At 35.5% G+C, this 18,487-nt stretch overlaps 1 protein-coding gene across 5 annotated transcripts in view; it reads left to right on the plus strand.

The window, feature by feature from the left end:
* DMXL1 (Dmx like 1) overlaps nt 1-18,487 on the plus strand; it is an 80,994-nt gene that overhangs the window by 28,300 nt on the left and 34,207 nt on the right. For 4 of the 5 annotated variants that reach the window (XM_018085975.3, XM_018085976.3, XM_029965472.1 and 1 more), the window contains 14 exons: nt 1,725-1,937; nt 2,678-2,931; nt 3,025-3,709; nt 4,239-4,360; nt 4,920-5,009; nt 5,317-5,419; nt 7,407-7,523; nt 9,414-9,638; nt 10,289-11,980; nt 12,555-12,665; nt 13,966-14,135; nt 15,330-15,427; nt 16,134-16,299; nt 17,078-17,330. In XM_018085975.3, the coding sequence (XP_017941464.3) occupies nt 1,725-1,937; nt 2,678-2,931; nt 3,025-3,709; nt 4,239-4,360; nt 4,920-5,009; nt 5,317-5,419; nt 7,407-7,523; nt 9,414-9,638; nt 10,289-11,980; nt 12,555-12,665; nt 13,966-14,135; nt 15,330-15,427; nt 16,134-16,299; nt 17,078-17,330 (4,299 nt within the window). The remainder of the gene's footprint in view (nt 1-1,724; nt 1,938-2,677; nt 2,932-3,024; nt 3,710-4,238; nt 4,361-4,919; nt 5,010-5,316; nt 5,420-7,406; nt 7,524-9,413; nt 9,639-10,288; nt 11,981-12,554; nt 12,666-13,965; nt 14,136-15,329; nt 15,428-16,133; nt 16,300-17,077; nt 17,331-18,487) is intronic. The other variant, XM_029965471.1, reaches the window with a different exon arrangement.

Below are 18,487 nucleotides of genomic sequence, written 5' to 3' on the forward strand. Positions count from 1 at the left end.
TAAATCTTAATTTGAAGAAGTATGTGTTCTTCCTCACAGTCAAGTCCTTAAGTATGTCAATCTAATGAGATTTTCTAAGTAGGCCTTTTTGTTTGCCCTTTTGAAATTGGATTTAATCTGAAAACCTAATTGTATTTCCTTTCATTTAATTTAAAACAAATCAGTCTGTGATCTCTCACTTGAAAATTTGCCCTTACGACAACATTTTAAAATAGTCGATAAAAACTTAAGGCCAAAACAGCTTCGCATTTTGAGGAATAATGCTGTCATATGTAAGAATAAATATAAAATTTCATATAGTATATGAAACTAATTTTCTTTTAGTGACAAAATCCTTGAGACCTGCTTTTATATGATGGTGTTATTTCAACAGATATTCAGCTTGGGTGGAGTTCAGTGAAAGGAATAAACGGTGGTTACTACGACAAAATTGTCTCTAGGTAATTTCAGAAGAAGTTCTTCCATCCAAAGACATTAGTATTTTTCTGGAAAGAGTGATTGTGATTTATGAAGCAAGTAGAAATTCACTAGGGATAATGTCCAGAGCTGAGCATCAGTTAGAAACTGGTAATTTTGAGGTAGGAGAATGGAAAAAAAAAAGTGATTTCTTATCTGAAGAGTAATCTTTTTAGATCACCTTACTCAGCTTTGTGTTTCGAAAAGGGGTCAACAGAATTTTTCCCTCCAAGATCTGTTACTATCCATATGTATAATGCTATTTTTGAGACAGGCATTGGCCTGTTTAGGAAGACAGACTGTATTTCTTAAGTCATATGTGCTCCTCTTGCCTCCTTCACCTGCTGCATCCCCTTCCCACAATAAAATTGCTGGCTGTCCTGGTAGTCCTTTCGTTTTATCTGTGTGCTCTTAGTTATAATTTTCTTTGACTAGATTGGAGGATTAGTAATTCAAAGCCATCATTGACTTTGATTAAAACCAACAGATTTTGAGTGATTTTGATTTTTGAATCTCCCAGGACATGGAATTTAAGTAATAGGGAGCAGAAGGAGATGAGAATATACTTAGAGGCTTCAAGGTGAGAATTACATGCAGGTTGAGCTTTTAACATATTGCTTAACGTCAGCGATTTGAGGAAATTTCGGTACATCACCTAGCTGCCTTTTAGCTACGCTTAATTTAGATGATGTTACTCTGCAGCAGTCTGATCCTTGCTTCTGTCACACACTTTGTGATTACTGCTCTGTTTTTCACAGCAACGTGGGGCACTGGTTACCATCAAAGGGCAATGTCAAATAACAGAATCTACCAGAATTAGAAATTGTGGAATTTTGTGATGGTGTTACAGAGGGTGTCATCTATTGACTGTACTATTTTTTGCTTGTGTAAACCTGTAGTCTTTGATTACAATGTATATCTGCAGCATCCATTGTGGACTTAATGTTGAAAATCATGCGTAAATTATTTGGGTCATACTGAGCTGTAGTAGCAAAAGACAGGGTAAATTAACCTGAATGTACGGTGTTACATCAAGAAGATATCACAGGGCGGTACTGTGATCCTAAGGTAAGCATTACAAAGAACCTCTCTGTGGAACATCTCTTGTGGTGGCTGAAAACAGATCGTACTGGTGAAAGGAATGGCAAGTGGCAATACACTACGTGTATTTTTTTCATAACAGGGTTTCTGCTTAAAATAATTTCTCTAAAATGATTTTTTGACCAAACTACTTAGTTTTAAAAAATGTCAACATCTTTTTCTGGTAGATATCCCTCTACTCCCTTCTATCACATCTCTGAGTCTTGGTGAAAATGAAGAAAAAAGTGGACCTTTTGTTGTGCACTGGCTAAACAACAAAGAACTTCATTTTACCTTATCTATGGAAGTGTTTTTGCAACAACTTAAAAGGAGTTTTGAACATCATTCTCCTGAGACTAATACTGAGGAATCTAATCAAATGGATGGCAGATCAGAAGAAGGTAAAAGTTAGAGAGACATATACCGTTCAGAAAAATGTCTTTCATTTTAGAAAGTAGTTTGTAATGTTCCTTCAGGTGAAGTTAGAGGTGGGCAACTTGACATGGAAGACATATTACAGTAGCAGTTTTATGCATTTTTTTTTCCCATATGCTGAAAGTACCTAAGTGACTTTAAAAAATCTCTATCTAAAAAAGCTGTTGGTTGGGGGGTTTTTTGTTTCTTTATGTTTCTTGTTTTTGTGGGGTTTTTTATGGTTGTTCTAGAAATTTTGAGTTAATACATGCTGAAAACTGCACTGTTTACTTAGGCTGACCTGGAGGCCTTTGCATAAAAGTGTTACTTTAATATTAAGGAAGCAAGTGCAATACTTTGAATTAACTTCCTTTTTTTAGATATTAACATACACTTCATTTATATAGCTTTATTCTGTAACATAATATATTCAATTAATTTATATATTTTAGAGCTTGGTGCTCATGTTCTGTCTGTGCATGCAAAAATTTGCATAAAATGTGGAAAAGAAAAATATTTCAAATTAAGGTGCAATATAAATTATTTTGTTTTATTGGACATTAAGGACCATAAGGTCTTGTTATAATTTTCATTCTTTTAGATTAGTTCTTTAATTTTAAAGTAGTTCTCATATAAAAGACCTGAAAGGTGCTCCAGTGCCTGAATAACACCACTTGTTATACTGCTGGTTTTGAATATAATATATATATATATCTCTGTGTTCTAGAAGCTGATGAAAATGGGGATGAGCAAAAAGGAAACCAAGAAAAGAAGGAACTGAGCGATGAGAAAACTACTCCAAATTCAAGCCTTGTTCCTTTATCTTCTGCTATTATTGATCATGAAATTGAAGTTCTGCTCTCTGAATGGAGTAAAAATGCTGACATGCTATTCAGTATACATCCTATGGATGGTTCACTGCTGGTGTGGCATGTGGACTGGCTAGATGAATACCAGCCCGGCATGTTTCGCCAGGTGCAGGTACTTTATTTCTTCTGCATTGTACCTAGTTACTCAGTGAGATGTATGATGAGACAATAACTAATATTTATTCTTCCTTTCTTAAAATTCCAGGTGTCATTTGTCTCAAGAATTCCTGTTGCATTTCCAACGGGTGATGCAAACTCTCTTTGCAGGAGTATAGTGATGTATGCTTGTACCAAAAATGTTGACTTAGCTATTCAACAAGGCAAACAAAAGCCTCCTGGCCTTACGCGATCATCATCTATGCTTATCTCTTCTGGACACAGTAAAACAACCAGCAGTTTAAAACTAAGCATCTTCACACCTAATGTTATGATGATTTCCAAACATGCAGATGGGTCATTGAACCAGTGGCTAGTGAGTTTTGCTGAGGAATCTGCTTTTTCAACCGTACTCAGTATTTCACATAAATCTCGATATTGTGGTCACCGTTTTCATCTTAATGACTTGGCTTGCCACTCAGTATTACCACTGCTGCTTACAACCTCACATCACAATGCTCTAATTTCACCAGATGTTGAGAATGCAATACAGGCAAATGATTCCTTGAGGTCTCAGGAGTCACCAGTAAGACTTCAGAGTAGAGCCAATGCAAATGTGACATCCCAGGATCCCAATGCAGTTTACAGTGAACTTATTCTTTGGAGAGTAGATCCTGTTGGGCCTTTGTCCTTTTCTGGTGGAGTTTCTGAACTTGCTCGGATCAATTCTCTTCATGTTTCAGCTTTTTCTAATGTTGCGTGGCTGCCCACACTTATACCCAGCTATTGCCTTGGTGAGTTTTGTTTCCTGATTTGTGAAGTGTTTTAGAATAAAAGTAAATAACCTAATAATGCTTTTAAGTAGATAATATAGAAATACTTGAATGTAATGGAAAAAATGTTAAGTATGGGCCCTTCACAAATTTTCAAGCTGCTGATACTTGGAAGTTCTTTATTCTTATGTGAAGATTTGCTGTGCTCTTCTGTCTTATTTTATGTATTTGATTTTTTAGGAGCTTATGTAGTTAAGTTCTTAAATACTAGTGCATTCTTCAGAGCACACTGAACACTTAAAAGCTGAGGAAAATTTTTAGCTCTAGTTTGCAAATGGGATTCTCATTTCCTTTAATATGCTTTGATTTGATTGCTGAACACAGCATTAAACTTTGTGATTCTTGCTTGTGAATGGAAGTTAACATTTTTTATGCTGGGTTGTTTTTTGTCATAACTTCAAAATTGCCTCTTGTCCAGAAAAAAAAAAAGGAAAAAGGAAGCAAATTAGTGTTTGAATAGTTGAGTACTTTTTGCCTTCCTGCTTTTCAGGTGCATACTGTAATTCTCCAAGTGCCTGCTTTGTGGCTAGTGATGGGCAGCATTTGAAATTATATCAAGCTGTGATAGATGCTAAGAAACTTTTGTGTGAGCTCTCCAATCCAGAAATTTCTGTAAGTAAAAAGCCATCTCAAGTTTTTGCATGTTACAACTTCATTCAGTCTCACTAGGCTCAAAACGTATTGGTAACTAAGCTGGTTGCTGAGGATTTCACAGGTGATTCTGCTTGTAAAAGCAGATAAGATAAAACTTTTTTTAGCCACTGTATATGATTTAATCTCAAACTCTGCATATTGAGGCAGGCCAGCGTTTGATTGGAAAATACCTCTGAAACACTTGCACTACAAGGAATAATACTTGTGTGTGTGCATTGCCATCCTAATGAAAAGCTGAGATGACAGTGCAGCTTGGGGAAGGGACAATACATTGCTAAATGTGGGGCTTTCCAGATATTCTTGTCACTTTTCACCCGTCCAAATCATACGTGCTTTTGATAAAATGGGGAATATTACCTGAATAAAATGGGGAATAGTCTTACTGAATCACAACCAGTGTATATTTAGTGCTTTAGTTAACATTTGTGTAGTGATGTTGCACCTACCTAGCAGGCTGTGTCACAGAAATGCACAAAACTAAGTTAACAAGACCACTCCTCTAACTCTTTTTAAACAGAAGTATGTTGGTGAAGTTTTTAACATCATAAGTCAGCAATCTACGGCTCGCCCAGGGTGTATCATTGAACTGGATGCTATCACAGAGCTTGTAAGATTTTCTCCTATACTCATTTTTCACTGTAATTAGCTTTTTTGAAAAAGTCTTAATAGTAAACGTGATACCTGTAGCTCTCTGTCAGGTAAAGATGAGGTATTTAAAGACTGCTTGTGGTGTATACTTGCTCTTGTTTTCAGTAGTACCTGTAAGTGAAAAGAATGTGAGTAATGAAAGTGCATTTTCATGAGAAATCTTTCACTGATGTGTATAACTTAGCAAGTTAGAAGCTCTCATGTTAGAGAGCTTAAGCAGTACATTCTGTAATGTTCTCTTCCTATTTGTGTTTTTACTTTCTTAGCATGGCCGGAAAACACAGTTATTCCATGTTTTTCAAGAAGACTTCATTTTACATAACCAGGAGAAGGAAATGCCTGCAAAGAAGAACAATTTATCCGACTCTGGTAAAAAATTCTTTTTCATAGAACATTGAAATTTTCATTCTGCAGAACAAAACTTCCTAATAAATAGCTTTTGTCATTTTAAGGTCAAATACCTTACTTTGAGATTTTCAGAAGAATTTCTAGTCTAACGGAATTCACGGGTGTTTCACTTCCTCTGAGTTATGTGCAACTAAGTTTTAGATAAAGTAGTTTAAATCATGAGATACCCCTTATGTAGTATATTAAGCAGTCCCTTACTGATACCTGTCTTACATGAGGGGGAAGGGGTTTTAAATGTGAAGCCTGTAGTGGTAAAGTATGACATAGAGAAATCTTATTGTATCCTATCATGGTGGATGTTCATCCTTTATATCAGCTAAATACTGCTCCTCAGGCCTTGCATAGTATAATAAATGGCAGACCAAATAATTCCCCCTCACTAGAATACTATGAGTAGTGTGTGGATTTGTAGGTCTTTGGGCAGATCTGAGTTGCTGTGGAATAAATGGTTTGTTTTCCTTGGTGGAGTGAACCAGTGATTCTGTTATGTAGGCATCACAATTTTGTGGTGTTCTGTTCCAGTGGGGAAAAGAGAGTCAGAGTAAAGTTTGTAGTAAAATAGTAAAGGAAGTCCTGAATGAAAGGAAACAAAGGCATGGAAAAGTGTCAAAAGGACCAAGGAACATACTGCCTGAACTTTATATTCATAGTGATCATTTATGAATTGGCTGTTTCTACTTGAGGAAAAGATTTGGAGTAGTGGAGATAATCCCAGCCTTCAGCAGAGTTCAAAAAATGCAAGTGAGATGTTGAAAATTAGGCACAAAACAGAGAACAAAAAGAAGTGTTACTGTACACATAATTGTATGTTTACATCTTGAATATGATACACAAAAAGGATTTAAAAAGAAATATGGAAGACATTTGATCTTAGAAAAAACAACTGTATATATGTGTATGTGTTCTGAAGTTCTGCATGGATTGCTACCATGTAAGGAATTGGGCTAAATGGAAAATTGTAAATTAGTTCTGGATCATTTGCATACATTCTAATCTGAAGGTATTTTCTAGTCCTTTAAAGCCTTCTAGTTTTTTAAAAGAACATTCTTTCATCTTTAATAATGCATAAAGATTGTTTTTAAAAAGAACAAATTAATTTGTTTTTCTGTAGTACCGTAAGCACCACGGTGTCAAACACACAGGGCAAATACAACTTATTCTTGATCATGTTTTATGTAGATACACAGCTAAAGAAGGGTTAGAGGAATCACAGAGGAAAGATGATCACTAAACTATTCCTTCTTGGTCCTAATGGGTTTACTTTGATACTAAGAAGGGAGAATGGCCAGGTACACCGTCCAGAAACGGGCTCCTATTGATAGTACAACTTGTGTCCTCTTTTCTTGGTGTGAAACTATAGTAAATTAATTCTTGGGAAGAAGCATTACATCTCTTGTGTGTTCCAGACTGTTTGTAGGCCTAGTCTATATATAATTGGTCTGGCTGGGTTGTGACCAACGAGCCTAGCCATTAGACCAAGCTGTGACTTTCAGAAATGTGGACAATGGCATTTCTTCTTTAGATATAATTTGTATAATTTTTATGAAGGCCAGACCTCTGTAACTGTTACAGTTACCGCTAACAGATGGTTAAGAAACTGTGAGAGACAAACATGTAAAAGGCAAAGGTCCAGAGCTGATCCAGCTTTATTATACACAATAAAGCTGATCTGGGATCTAGCTTTATTATACACAGCAAAGTCACTCAAATATGTTGTTATTTCTAAAAGAAAACATTGACAATTCTTACATGAGTGCATCCATTATTGTGGTGGTTGTTAGTTGTGGTAAAATACTGAGAAAACTAAAGTAACAGTTGGATATAGTCAGACCATTGCATTTCGGTATTAGTTTGTCGGAGCTTAATGTGATTATTTGCTAACCAGCAAAATTTAGTTCTGCTTTCAGGTGAATAACTCCTAAGATCTCCCTCTTCTTAATTTCATCAGGAAACCAGCAGAATGGATTCTCCGAAAAATTCTACTTAATAGTAATAGAATATACTCAAAGCCGTTCATTACTACATATGTGGCACTTACATTTGAAGTCAGTTCCTGTCTCAATAGGTAAGCTTTCTCGTATTTTCCTTTTAAGAAGTAAGTTACTATCTAGTGAATATATCTGCTGTTCATATATCTGCTGTTCAGTGTATTCTGAATTGTATTTCATCTTTTTGAAAAGAATCTGCAGTTGATTACAAGCTTTTATCACAACCCATTCTTTCTGGATTACTTAATCTTCAGAATGATGAAGCTTTTGGGTTCAGCCTGAGCCCAGAGTTTGGTATTTTTTGTCCATTCTAAGGGCAGAAATATTTAACTGGGTTAAACTTATTTAATATGGTCTAAAAGTCAAGGTGTTTTACTTTCATAATTTTTTCTTATGCAATTTTTGCGTTTACATGTTTTAATTTGGATCATGGTCTGAAGCGTCTAAGCATCAGTGATGTCATCATAATTATAAACAATTTTGACGTTCTGAAATCTGCTGATTCTCTTTCAAACTACCAAACTACCTCTAAAACTATAAAATTTTAAAGTAAGCAAAGATATACTTCAGTAGTTTTCTGTTAACATTTAAAGATTTGAAGAAAACATGTTTGAGACTCACCACTTACTGGAGGAATCTATTATAATGCATGTTTCTGTCATTAAACTAAATTAGTATTTCTTACTATTGCTTTCAAAGGCAGAAATAAGTATTATTGCAATTAATTTATAAAATAGTGAGAATAAAAAAGATCCAAATTTTGTGATCTGGTTACATGATGAGGATATTACTGATAAGGCTTTTCAGCAAATGTGTTTGGCTATTTATGTTCCAAATCCATCAAATTCAACTTCAACTATTGAGTTTTATTTAAAAAAAAGGGAAAATTTATATTATGTAATCTCTGAGAACCTACATTTTAAGCGATAAAATAAACTTGTAATAAAACTTTTCTGAAAAATAACTTTCCCCATTTTGTAAGGTAAGACATTGCGCTGGTTTAAAGGTAAACCAGCAGGGGAAATGAACTCAACTAAAAGGAGAGATTATAAATCAGAATAACAATTTAATAAAATAATACAATAAGTACAATTATACAGACAGACAGTTGGTTTTAACCCACAAAACCCAAATGTATAACCCAGCACCCTGGGGCATGAACAGAGTGGTGTTCTTTGGGCCCCCTGAGTCCAAAGTAAAAGGAGAGGGAAAAGCCTGTTGGTGGGAGAGCTGTTGCAGTCTGGTCAAGAGTGGTGATTGCAGTCCGGTCGAGAGTGATGGTCTGCAGTCTGGTTGAGAGTGGTGATCTGCAGTCTTCCTCTGGATCCCAGGAGTGGTTAAAGAAGTCCCAAGACTCTCAAGATTATATATCCTCCAGTTCAGGCAGGAATGCCCAGAACTTCCCTCAGGGCAGGGAGTTCCACAATGGGTATGAGGACAGGAGCATCCTCCTGTCTCGCAGGCCTCTTAACACCCAGTTTATAGCCTGATGAGTCAAGCTGCTCTGGGCAGATGGTGTAAATGGTCTATTGATAATAGTTTCTGGGAAATGGCATGGAAGGCTATAGAATACACAGTTTTGGGTTACATCCATACAGTGATGAACTAGTCCCAGCTGTTCTAACTAGGACAGCCATGGATATCTTCATTTAATTTTCTAGACCTGCAGATATTTTGTGCTCATGGAAACCTTATTTTCAGTGGGTAGCCACATGCATAACTCTGTCTGCAGTTTTGGTCTTTCTGGTTATAGTTTGATTGGTTTTTTTATAATTTCCCAGCAGTTATAGAATCTCAGAAGTGTTTAATCTGAAATATGCTAGCATTCCTCTTTGAATATGAACGAAAGTAAAATTTTAAGTCATGTTTTATCTGTCTTTTTTGGAACTATTAAGGTGAGTAAAATTACTTCTTGAGTTAAAAGAAATCATTGTTTTTTTAAAATAAACAATGCAAAATTTTTTTAGATGAAAAGATAGGTTCAAATCCACCTGAAGAAGCAACACAAACAGAAGAATTGTATTCTTCACCTGATCCAGAGAAGATCCAATCACCTTTTACTCAAAAGTATCGGGCCTGTAGAGCAAACCTTCAGAGCACCAGCCGGCTTACTCTGTCTTCCAAAATGGTGTATAGTCAAGAGCTGAATATGCCAGAAGCAGTAGAGATAATAAGTGTAAAGCCGTCAGCAGGTTTGTAATTTTTTTCAAAAAGGACTAAAATTAGGACTCCTTGCCTTTCTGACTTTGGTCTTAAAATAGAAACGAAGTAGTAGTAAGTTTGGTATTTGATGTTAAAATTAAAATACCTATAGGATCCAAAAGGTTTGCTAAAACCTGTTTCCCTAACTTTATATCTCCATCCTGGAACTAATACAAAAATAAAACTTTTCTTTAAGGTATAATATTTATTGAATTTCACATTCTTGCAATAAAAAGAATTATACAAGCACAAATTTTGTTTTGCAATCATTCATGAAATTTTTTGTAGGATCTATAAGTTTTAAGGTTTTCATCAGTAATCTTTCAGAAATATAATAGATTTACGTTTTTGAATGGAGGCATGTTTGATGGAAGAGATAATATATAGTAATATTCATGTTCAAATAATATAATTTGGCTTTCCTCTAGAGAATGAAATGGAATCAAAAGGTAAAATGGTTTTGTGGTATTTTTGTCACATTGTCTTCTTTGTGAGGCCCTGTAAACAACCTCTTTGTGAGGAAGTAGTAATATTTTTTTAATTTCAGAATAATAAAATGGTAGCTGTATAAAAACGTCTCTAGTTTTGTGCTTGCTTTTTAGTATTTCCCACAGTGAAAATGTATTTTATTTCATTTTAGGACATCTCAGTTCTTCTTCCATATATCCTGTTTGTCGTGCACCTTATCTGCTGGCTACTTCATGCTCTGATGGAAAAGTTCGATTCTGGAGATGCAGAGTTGTCACTGAATCATCAGGTTTTTCCATGCCGGAATACAGCACACATGGTGATGTTAAATATGTATGGGAAGAATGGCCATTACTGATTGAGGATGGACTTCCTAGCAGTAGTGCTATTAGTGTTCCAGGAAGGCCAACTGAAGTCAGCTGTGCACACACCAACAGATTAGCAGTAGCATACAAGCAGGTAGCATCTAAAAATAGCCATCAAGATTTTGTAATGCATGTTAGTATTTTTGAATGTGAATCTACAGGGGGTTCTTCTTGGATTTTAGAACAGACTCTTAATTTAGATGAGATAGGCACCACGTTTGACTCTGGTGTTAGTATTGACAGCAATTTAGTGGCATATAACCAGCAGGACACTTTTCTGTCTCATGGTGGGAGTATTATACCCAGCAGCAAGCACTTGGTACACTTAGACTGGATGTCTAGGGAAGATGGTTCACATATTCTGACAGTAGGAATTGGATCAAAACTTTATATGTTTGGTCAACTGTCTGGGAAGAGGCAAGAACAAAATAGTAATGAGATTGTAGCAGTCTCCCATAGTGGCAGCACTAAGACCACAACCCTTTCTGGATTTGTTTTGCTGCGTTGTGTTGACTTGGTTTCATCTGTAGAAGGATCACCTCCTTTTCCCGTCTCCTTGTCTTGGGTGCGCGATGGCATTCTTGTAGTTGGAATGGATTGTGAAATGCATGTTTATTCCCAGTGGCAATCTCCTGCTAAGCAGGAACTAGTTAGTATGGATTCCTGCAGTGGAAGTATATCATGTATAACGAGCTTAATGAAACAAAGCCAATCAGCCGCCTCAGGTCTACATCCACCAAAGAGAACCTTGACCAGATCTATGACCAGCCTTGCACAGAAACTTAGTGGGAAAAGATCTGCCTCTGATCTCTCCGTGGAAATGGAAGATTCTGGTCTTTTTGAAGCAGCTCATACATTATCTCCAACTTTACCTCAGTACCATCCATATCAACTGCTGGAACTCATGGATCTCGGTAAAGTACGCAGAGCAAAAGCCATTCTCTCCCATTTGGTGAAGTGCATTGCTGGAGAAGTTGTTGCTATAAATGAATCTGAGCCTAATCATGATAAGAGGCTCAGATCTCTGACAATCAGTGCTAGCGGAAGTACTGCGAGAGATCCAAAAACATTCAGCAAAACGGAGACTACAGACTATATTGAAATAGACTCTGTTCCGCCATTGCCTTTGTATGCTCTGCTTGCAGCGGATGATGATTCATCTTATTCCTGTTCAGAGAAGACTAATAATCAAAGTAGTCAAAATAAAAAAGATACACCCAATGACAATTATGAAAATCTCTTTCAAAATCCTGTTATAAGTACAGATGATCTTGTTACACTTGATGCAGAAGAAGAGAGTTTGAAACCGAAAGTCATCGATCTTTCTCAGTATAGCCCAACTTACTTTGGACCAGAACATGCTCAAGTTCTTTCTCGTCACTTACTTCATTCAAGCTTGCCAGGTCTGACTAGGATGGAGCAAATGTCATTGCTTGCCTTGGCAGATACAATTGCTACTACCAGTACTGACATTGGAGAAAGCAGAGACAGAAGTCAAGGTAAGGGGTCTGTTCCAAGTTAAATGTACTACTGTGCTTCACAACCCTTTTGGAGAGTTTTTTCCTATTTTGGAATATTTTTGTGGTTTACAGTTTTATTTCATAGTATAGCCTGTATTATTTACTGTACCATCACAGTATTTACTGTTTAACTAGAGTTTCAAGACTTAATGCTTTGATAAGAATCAAATTTTGTTTTTCTCACTGTTAATGCCACTGTTTATCCATCAGTCCACACACCATGATTATTTTTAGTTCACTTTTGAAGGGACAGCTTTCTTAATGATGAATATTTGTTGGACTATGTATTTCAGAGAAATTGAGAAATAAAGTTTGCAAGCGATTTTTTAATATAACACTTCTTCTGTTTCTTGCATTGAAGAGAACAAAAAGCTTCAAAACTTTTTATATTTGAAATCTTCTTTCCCTTCCCTTGAAGGGAAGAATTGTGAATTATGCTATTATATTTACAAATCTAAAATGTTAGTAGTCACAAAATTGTATTTCTTCTATTAAGACACACAATAACTTCAAGTAGTTTCACTAAAGTGTATGTAAAAATATTTATTTCCAGGTGGAGAAACTCTTGACGAGTGTGGTTTAAAATTTTTATTGGCTGTTCGGCTTCACACTTTTCTGACAACTGCGCTTCCTCCTGTACATCGAGCTCAGCTGCTTCACCAAGGTAACTGATGTGTTTTCTTAGATGAGTTGGATTTTGGTGATGTACATATGACTGGTGTGCTGTTGACATACCTTCACAGAACCAATGGGTTAATGTATTGGGTTTTTTTAAAAAAAATTGTCCAATATGAATAAATGCCAGAGCAGAAAATGTATGCTTTATTTTTGGTCTTGGAAATGAAGTAATTTCTTGTCTAACAAATTTTTAATTTTACTTTTTTTTTCTGTTTCCCCAAATGAACTGACTTCTCTGTACTTCTAGTATCATATCATTCCAATAACCTTCTGCAGGAATAAGCAGTAGAAAGTAGTACATATTTACTTAGGTTTTTAGTGCCTGTTGGGAAAAAAAGTATTTTACAGACTGCTTGGACTTTAAATATTTCTATATGCTTACTGTAATTATAGAGTGAACTATTTCAAATGTGGGGGTTTTTGTATAATTTAACTGTTTTCATCCTGATATTGCAGGCAATTGAATGAGGTGGATTTCATTAGTCATAATCAAATCTAAAGAACTGGCTGCGATTACTCTTTTAGCCATCATGACAGTTGATGGCATTTTCAGTCTCATGACTTGTCACCCCTCAGCTGAATCAGAGACTGGCATTTGGCCAAGATGCCACAGCAGAGTATTGCAGAGTTAGCTTTCTGATGAACTAATTTTAGTTGAGATACTTCTGCTCAGAAATCGATGAGAGTGAGAAGTGCCTCCAGGACACATGCAGAAGTGCAGTTCAGTGTGCCTCTCTACAAAGAAGTGTCTGGCTGTCACTCGAGTTACAATTATCCATAACCAGCTGTGTTACTGCTTAATAAATGCTGTCTTTCTCCTGACATTTTTTTATTTCATGTTTTCTTTTGTATCTCTGTCCTCAAATGTGTTTTCTGCTCTGATTATCTGAAACTTTGCATTTTCAAATCCAAGTCAAAGTAGCAAACTTACCTTTCAAAACTTTGAAAAATGTAATCAGTACATTGTGCTTTGTATCATGGCTAATCTTAGTGCCACCATTATCCATATATTTGATGTTTAGTAACTCAGTTCTTTTCAAACTTACATAAAGAGTTGGCAGATGAAAAATTGTTTTTAGCTATATGATCTTTCTTTAGTATTAGATATGCAGTGCTAACAGATGTTCTTACATTTCTGTTGCCTCATCAGCAATGCACTTATAAATGCAAAATAAAGAGTTTGACTTTTTTTCCCTTCTCCCTTTCCCATCCCCTTGACTTCAGATTCTAGAATATTTTATTAATGGATGTCTTTTAAATTTTTTTTTTAATGTGTTATTATGCAGGGTTATCTACTAGTCACTTTGCCTGGGCGTTTCATTCAGTAGCAGAAGAAGAACTGCTGAGTATGCTCCCTGCAGTACAGAAGGGAGATCCAACATGGTCAGAGCTCAGAGCTATGGGGATAGGATGGTGGGTTCGAAATATCCACAGCCTGCGAAAATGCATAGAAAAGGTAAACATAGCGTTCTGAAAAAAAATTACCAAACTCTTTTCAAACAGCTGTCCTGTGGTGTTTACCTTCTATTTACGGGGTTTTAAAGTTTTAGATATATTAAACGTTTCTGAATGTTTCGTGCTGTATTTTTTGTATGTATAGTTTTTTATATGAGTATGAACATTTGTATTCAACTATTTTTTTTAAGTACTTCAGATGTCAAATTCCACCGTGAAATACGTTTTTTGCTTTTAGATATTCCATTTTGGAGGTGGTAATGTGCAGTGCTTATTGTGGATGCTCAAGATACAGATGGAGCATATAGTTGTTTTTAATAGCAAGATAGAGAAACAAGTTATGGAAAAAGGTTCTCCTTAGAAAGCTATCAGAAGTGGGAACAATTTAGGTATTGTACATCTGTCTTGCAAATTGATTAATTTTTGTGATAAACAAACCTTCTACTGTTTTATTTTGGCCTGTGGGGTTTTCTGTGTGTTTGTTGGGGGTTTTGTTCATTTTCTTTATATTAAATATTTTAACCATCACAGATGTGGCAATAAGCCTAACCTCATTATCACTTGTTTTAAGCTGTTGGAAAAGCCAAGTGTGTTGAGCTAGAAAATGACATGCACAAGATACTTTGACTACAAAGCACGAAGTGGTAAAATGCATGTCTCTACTTTTACTTTTCAATCTTTAGTAATTAATCTTCACTTTATAAAACTTAACTGCCTTGCATTAAAAAAATTCCAGGTATTCTGGGCCTGAGTTTCAGGTTATCTTACATAGGTCTTGGACTATTCTTGCTGCCACTTACCCCTTATTGCTTTCCAACCTTCCAAAGTAATCTCCTGTAAACAATTTTTCTCCTGTTGTGACTGGTCCCGGCCTGTCTTTCAAGACTTCATATGTCCTTTGATTACCAGAGCAACTAATAAATTAATTTTGCTATGATTTCAGGAACTGATTTCAGATACAGGGATTCCCACCTGATCTTCCAAAAATCTTCTAGAACTGGGAGAGCATTAACTAAATGATATGAAAAGGGCTCTTGTATCTTCACGTTTGCATCAGACTCACAATGAGAGGAGGGATCCTGTATTAAAGAGTAGTTCCGAGCACTTTGGGGTGTGGGATACCAGAAGCAACAAGAATCTCTTTTCAGATGTATTTAAATTTTGGTTGTTTTTTGCTGTTGAACTGTCTTCACAGGTGGCTAAAGCAGCGTTTCAGCGAAACAATGACCCACTTGACGCAGCCATTTTTTACCTCGCAATGAAGAAGAAGGCTGTTATCTGGGGATTATACAGGTAGGAAACATTCAAGCTGTTACGTGGAGTTTCACACTGGTATAATTTTGGGAAAAAGGTTGAATGCGACGGTAATCCAAAAGAACACAAATATTACCATTGAAAGTTGAGATTTGATTGCTAAATTAGTCATTACACTCGGTGACTCATTTCTAAGCTTCTTATATTTACTGAAGTAATTTAGTTGCTATTTCTGAAGGTGCATGTTTCACATTCTAGTCTCAAAGCTACTGTAGTTTCAGTCACTGCTTAATTCTGTTTTACTTTTGAGGATTAGCAGTGTAGTGTAGTATATGATATGATACAGCATGATATATCTGTCTTTTAGAAAAGTGTTTTTTGTTATAAATTTTACCCTAAGTTCGGGGGACCGAATTATGTCTGTCTTTGAAACGGATGTTTCATAATACACCATTCACTGTTTCAAACTTCTTGAAAAGTAGTTTGCATTGTCACATACTCTTAGAAGCTCACCTGGGAAAAATGAGATTTTCTGTATTTGTATCAGGTTAATTGAAAATACCATTAGGTTTTGTATTCACTGACGTTTGTTATTTTTAAATATGAAGCCTTCTCCCAGTGTAGTGACATTGTATTTCCTGTTGTAAAGATCTGTGTAAAATTATACTGGCATCTGAGGAAGTAAAGAACCATGATGCATCTAATAAAATGTATAATATTTTTATCAATTATGTTCAATATGCAGGTCCCAAAAAGATACTAAAATGACACAGTTTTTTGGAAACAACTTTACTGAGGACAGATGGCGTAAAGCTGCATTAAAAAATGCTTTTTCTCTGCTCGGCAAACAGCGTTTTGAACATTCTGCAGCATTTTTCTTGTTGGCAGGACACTTAAAAGATGCAGTGGAGGTAATAAAATGAACTGCTTTTTTATATTTAAGACTATTATATTGTCCCAAATGTACAAATACATGGAATGTGATTTGCATTTTGCATTATTAGTATGACCCCTGAAGCTTCTGATGCATCTGGTTTGTGCTCTTCTTTCCCACTCTCTAGCCCCCCAAATTAATGCCAAATACAAAACACTGATTTTTGCATTTTGATTCTTTTTTAGCTGTCATCTTAGTGATACTAAAAAGTCACATAATTAATTTCTCTGTTAATAACATATAATAATTTATTATAATATATTATTATTATAATACCTACAATTAAGGGCGTTACCTACCATTATCTTACTTTCAGATTGTCTGCTTAGTCCTTCATGAAGACAGCAGAGTTTTCATCAGGAAATTCGAGACCTGGCATTTTGGCAGTGATGTGTATTAGCTCCTAAAATCCCTTCACCAAACAAACAAACAAAAAAAAAAAGTATTTCCGGGATCTGTTTGAATTAAAAAGTTGTGAGGAAATTCATCTCTGATAATGAAGGATTTGTTCTCTTGAAGCCCATCAATTTTAAAGATCTGTTGTCATGTCACTTAAACTGAAGAAATGCATATCAGATCTTGCATGTAATAGCTGGCTATGCCTATTCTGCATAGTTCCTGCTTGATTTTTTTGGGGTTGATAGAATTACTTATTTTAGTCTGAACAGATTCATGTCAATTCCTGCCTTGTGATCATTTTAAAGAGAGAAGAAATTATGAAGTTTAATCTCTTGAATGTATTTATTTTCAATTAGGTCTGCCTTGAAAAACTGCATGACATTCAGTTGGCTCTTGTAATATCAAGACTTTTTGAGTCAGAGTTTGAAGTATCTAGTACTTATAAATCTGTACTACAGAAGAGAGTTTTGGGAAGTGCGTTTACTGGAAAAGAGAGCTCAGGAAACATACACTGTGACCCTTTTCTGCGAAGTATGGCATACTGGATTTTGGAAGATTATAGCAAGGCTCTTGACACTTTGATTAAACATTCTGTTGAAGATGAAGGAGGTAAGAATATAAGTATTTTATCTGTTAGATTTGTTTTAACTATTTGTTCCTTTAAGCAGCAGTTTCTTGAAGTATCATCTGAACAAAACCAGGTACCACGTAGTTCTTCACAGTGTTAGTAAATAGCTTGCTGTTTAATAACAGATACGGTGATTGTGTTGTCCTTATCTTGTGTCCCATGAATGGATACTTTGTTCTTTAAGTATATGAATATCAAGATAATGGGATGATCCTACAGTGATGCAGTTGTTTTTAAAGCAGCAGTTTAAAGATGAAGAGAGAAGTTAACTTCATTAGTTAATTTGACTCCATCACAGCCTAAAAAGAAATTTCTGATTGCACAGTTACGTAGGAGAGTCCAGAAAACAGGGTGTTTTGTGGCTTTTAATCATTGGAAAAGTAGTTGAAAACATAAACTGCCAACAAAAAGATTTTGATATTTAGGATGGTACAAGGAGGCCCACGTGGTGCCTGAAATAGCATGTAGGTCTCCTAGAGCAATTAATTTCTATGTTCACTTGCTAATTTTATAAGCTTCTAAGAATCAATTATGTTATTTCCTAAAGTTAGTGTTGTCAAGGAAGTTGAGTGTTTCAAGTCCCTGGTAGTTACCATGCTAGCTGGTTTTGGTCCTGGCTACTGAGAGAAATTTGAGGGGAACAAATGAAGACTCAAATACTTATAGTTGTGTAATTACTTTTAAAAACTGATTTCAGTTGAAGTTACATGCCTCAGTATAATTTTGAGTAAATGAGGAGTATCGTGTTTGGTTTTTTCTGTCTTGGTCGCATCTTTCTGTGTTAAGGAATTTTAAAATGTTACTAATTTTTCTGTGATCAGTTCAGTGGCTTGTTTGTTGTGTCTTGCTTTATTTTCTTACTTAAATGGTACTCTTTCATTTACCTCTTATCTGTCACTAGTTGTGCCGTAACTCCTGATGAAGGAGAGAGAAAGAGTCTATCTTCTTCTCAGTTAACCTGGACTCTTTGAAAACTGAGTGACTCATCCTGTTTTGGTGCTCATATCTTTTAAGGGTTTTTCTTGTTGTGAACATGAAAATAAAACGCATAGGTGTTGCACTGCTGTGTAATTCATTTAGTTGTATGTCATACTGCTACCATTAAGTATAAATGTTACAGGTTTCCTAATTTTATGGT

Source organism: Manacus vitellinus, unplaced genomic scaffold (genome assembly GCF_001715985.3).
Source record: "Manacus vitellinus isolate BGI_N305 unplaced genomic scaffold, ASM171598v3 scaffold_9_pilon, whole genome shotgun sequence".
NCBI lineage: Eukaryota > Metazoa > Chordata > Aves > Passeriformes > Pipridae > Manacus > Manacus vitellinus.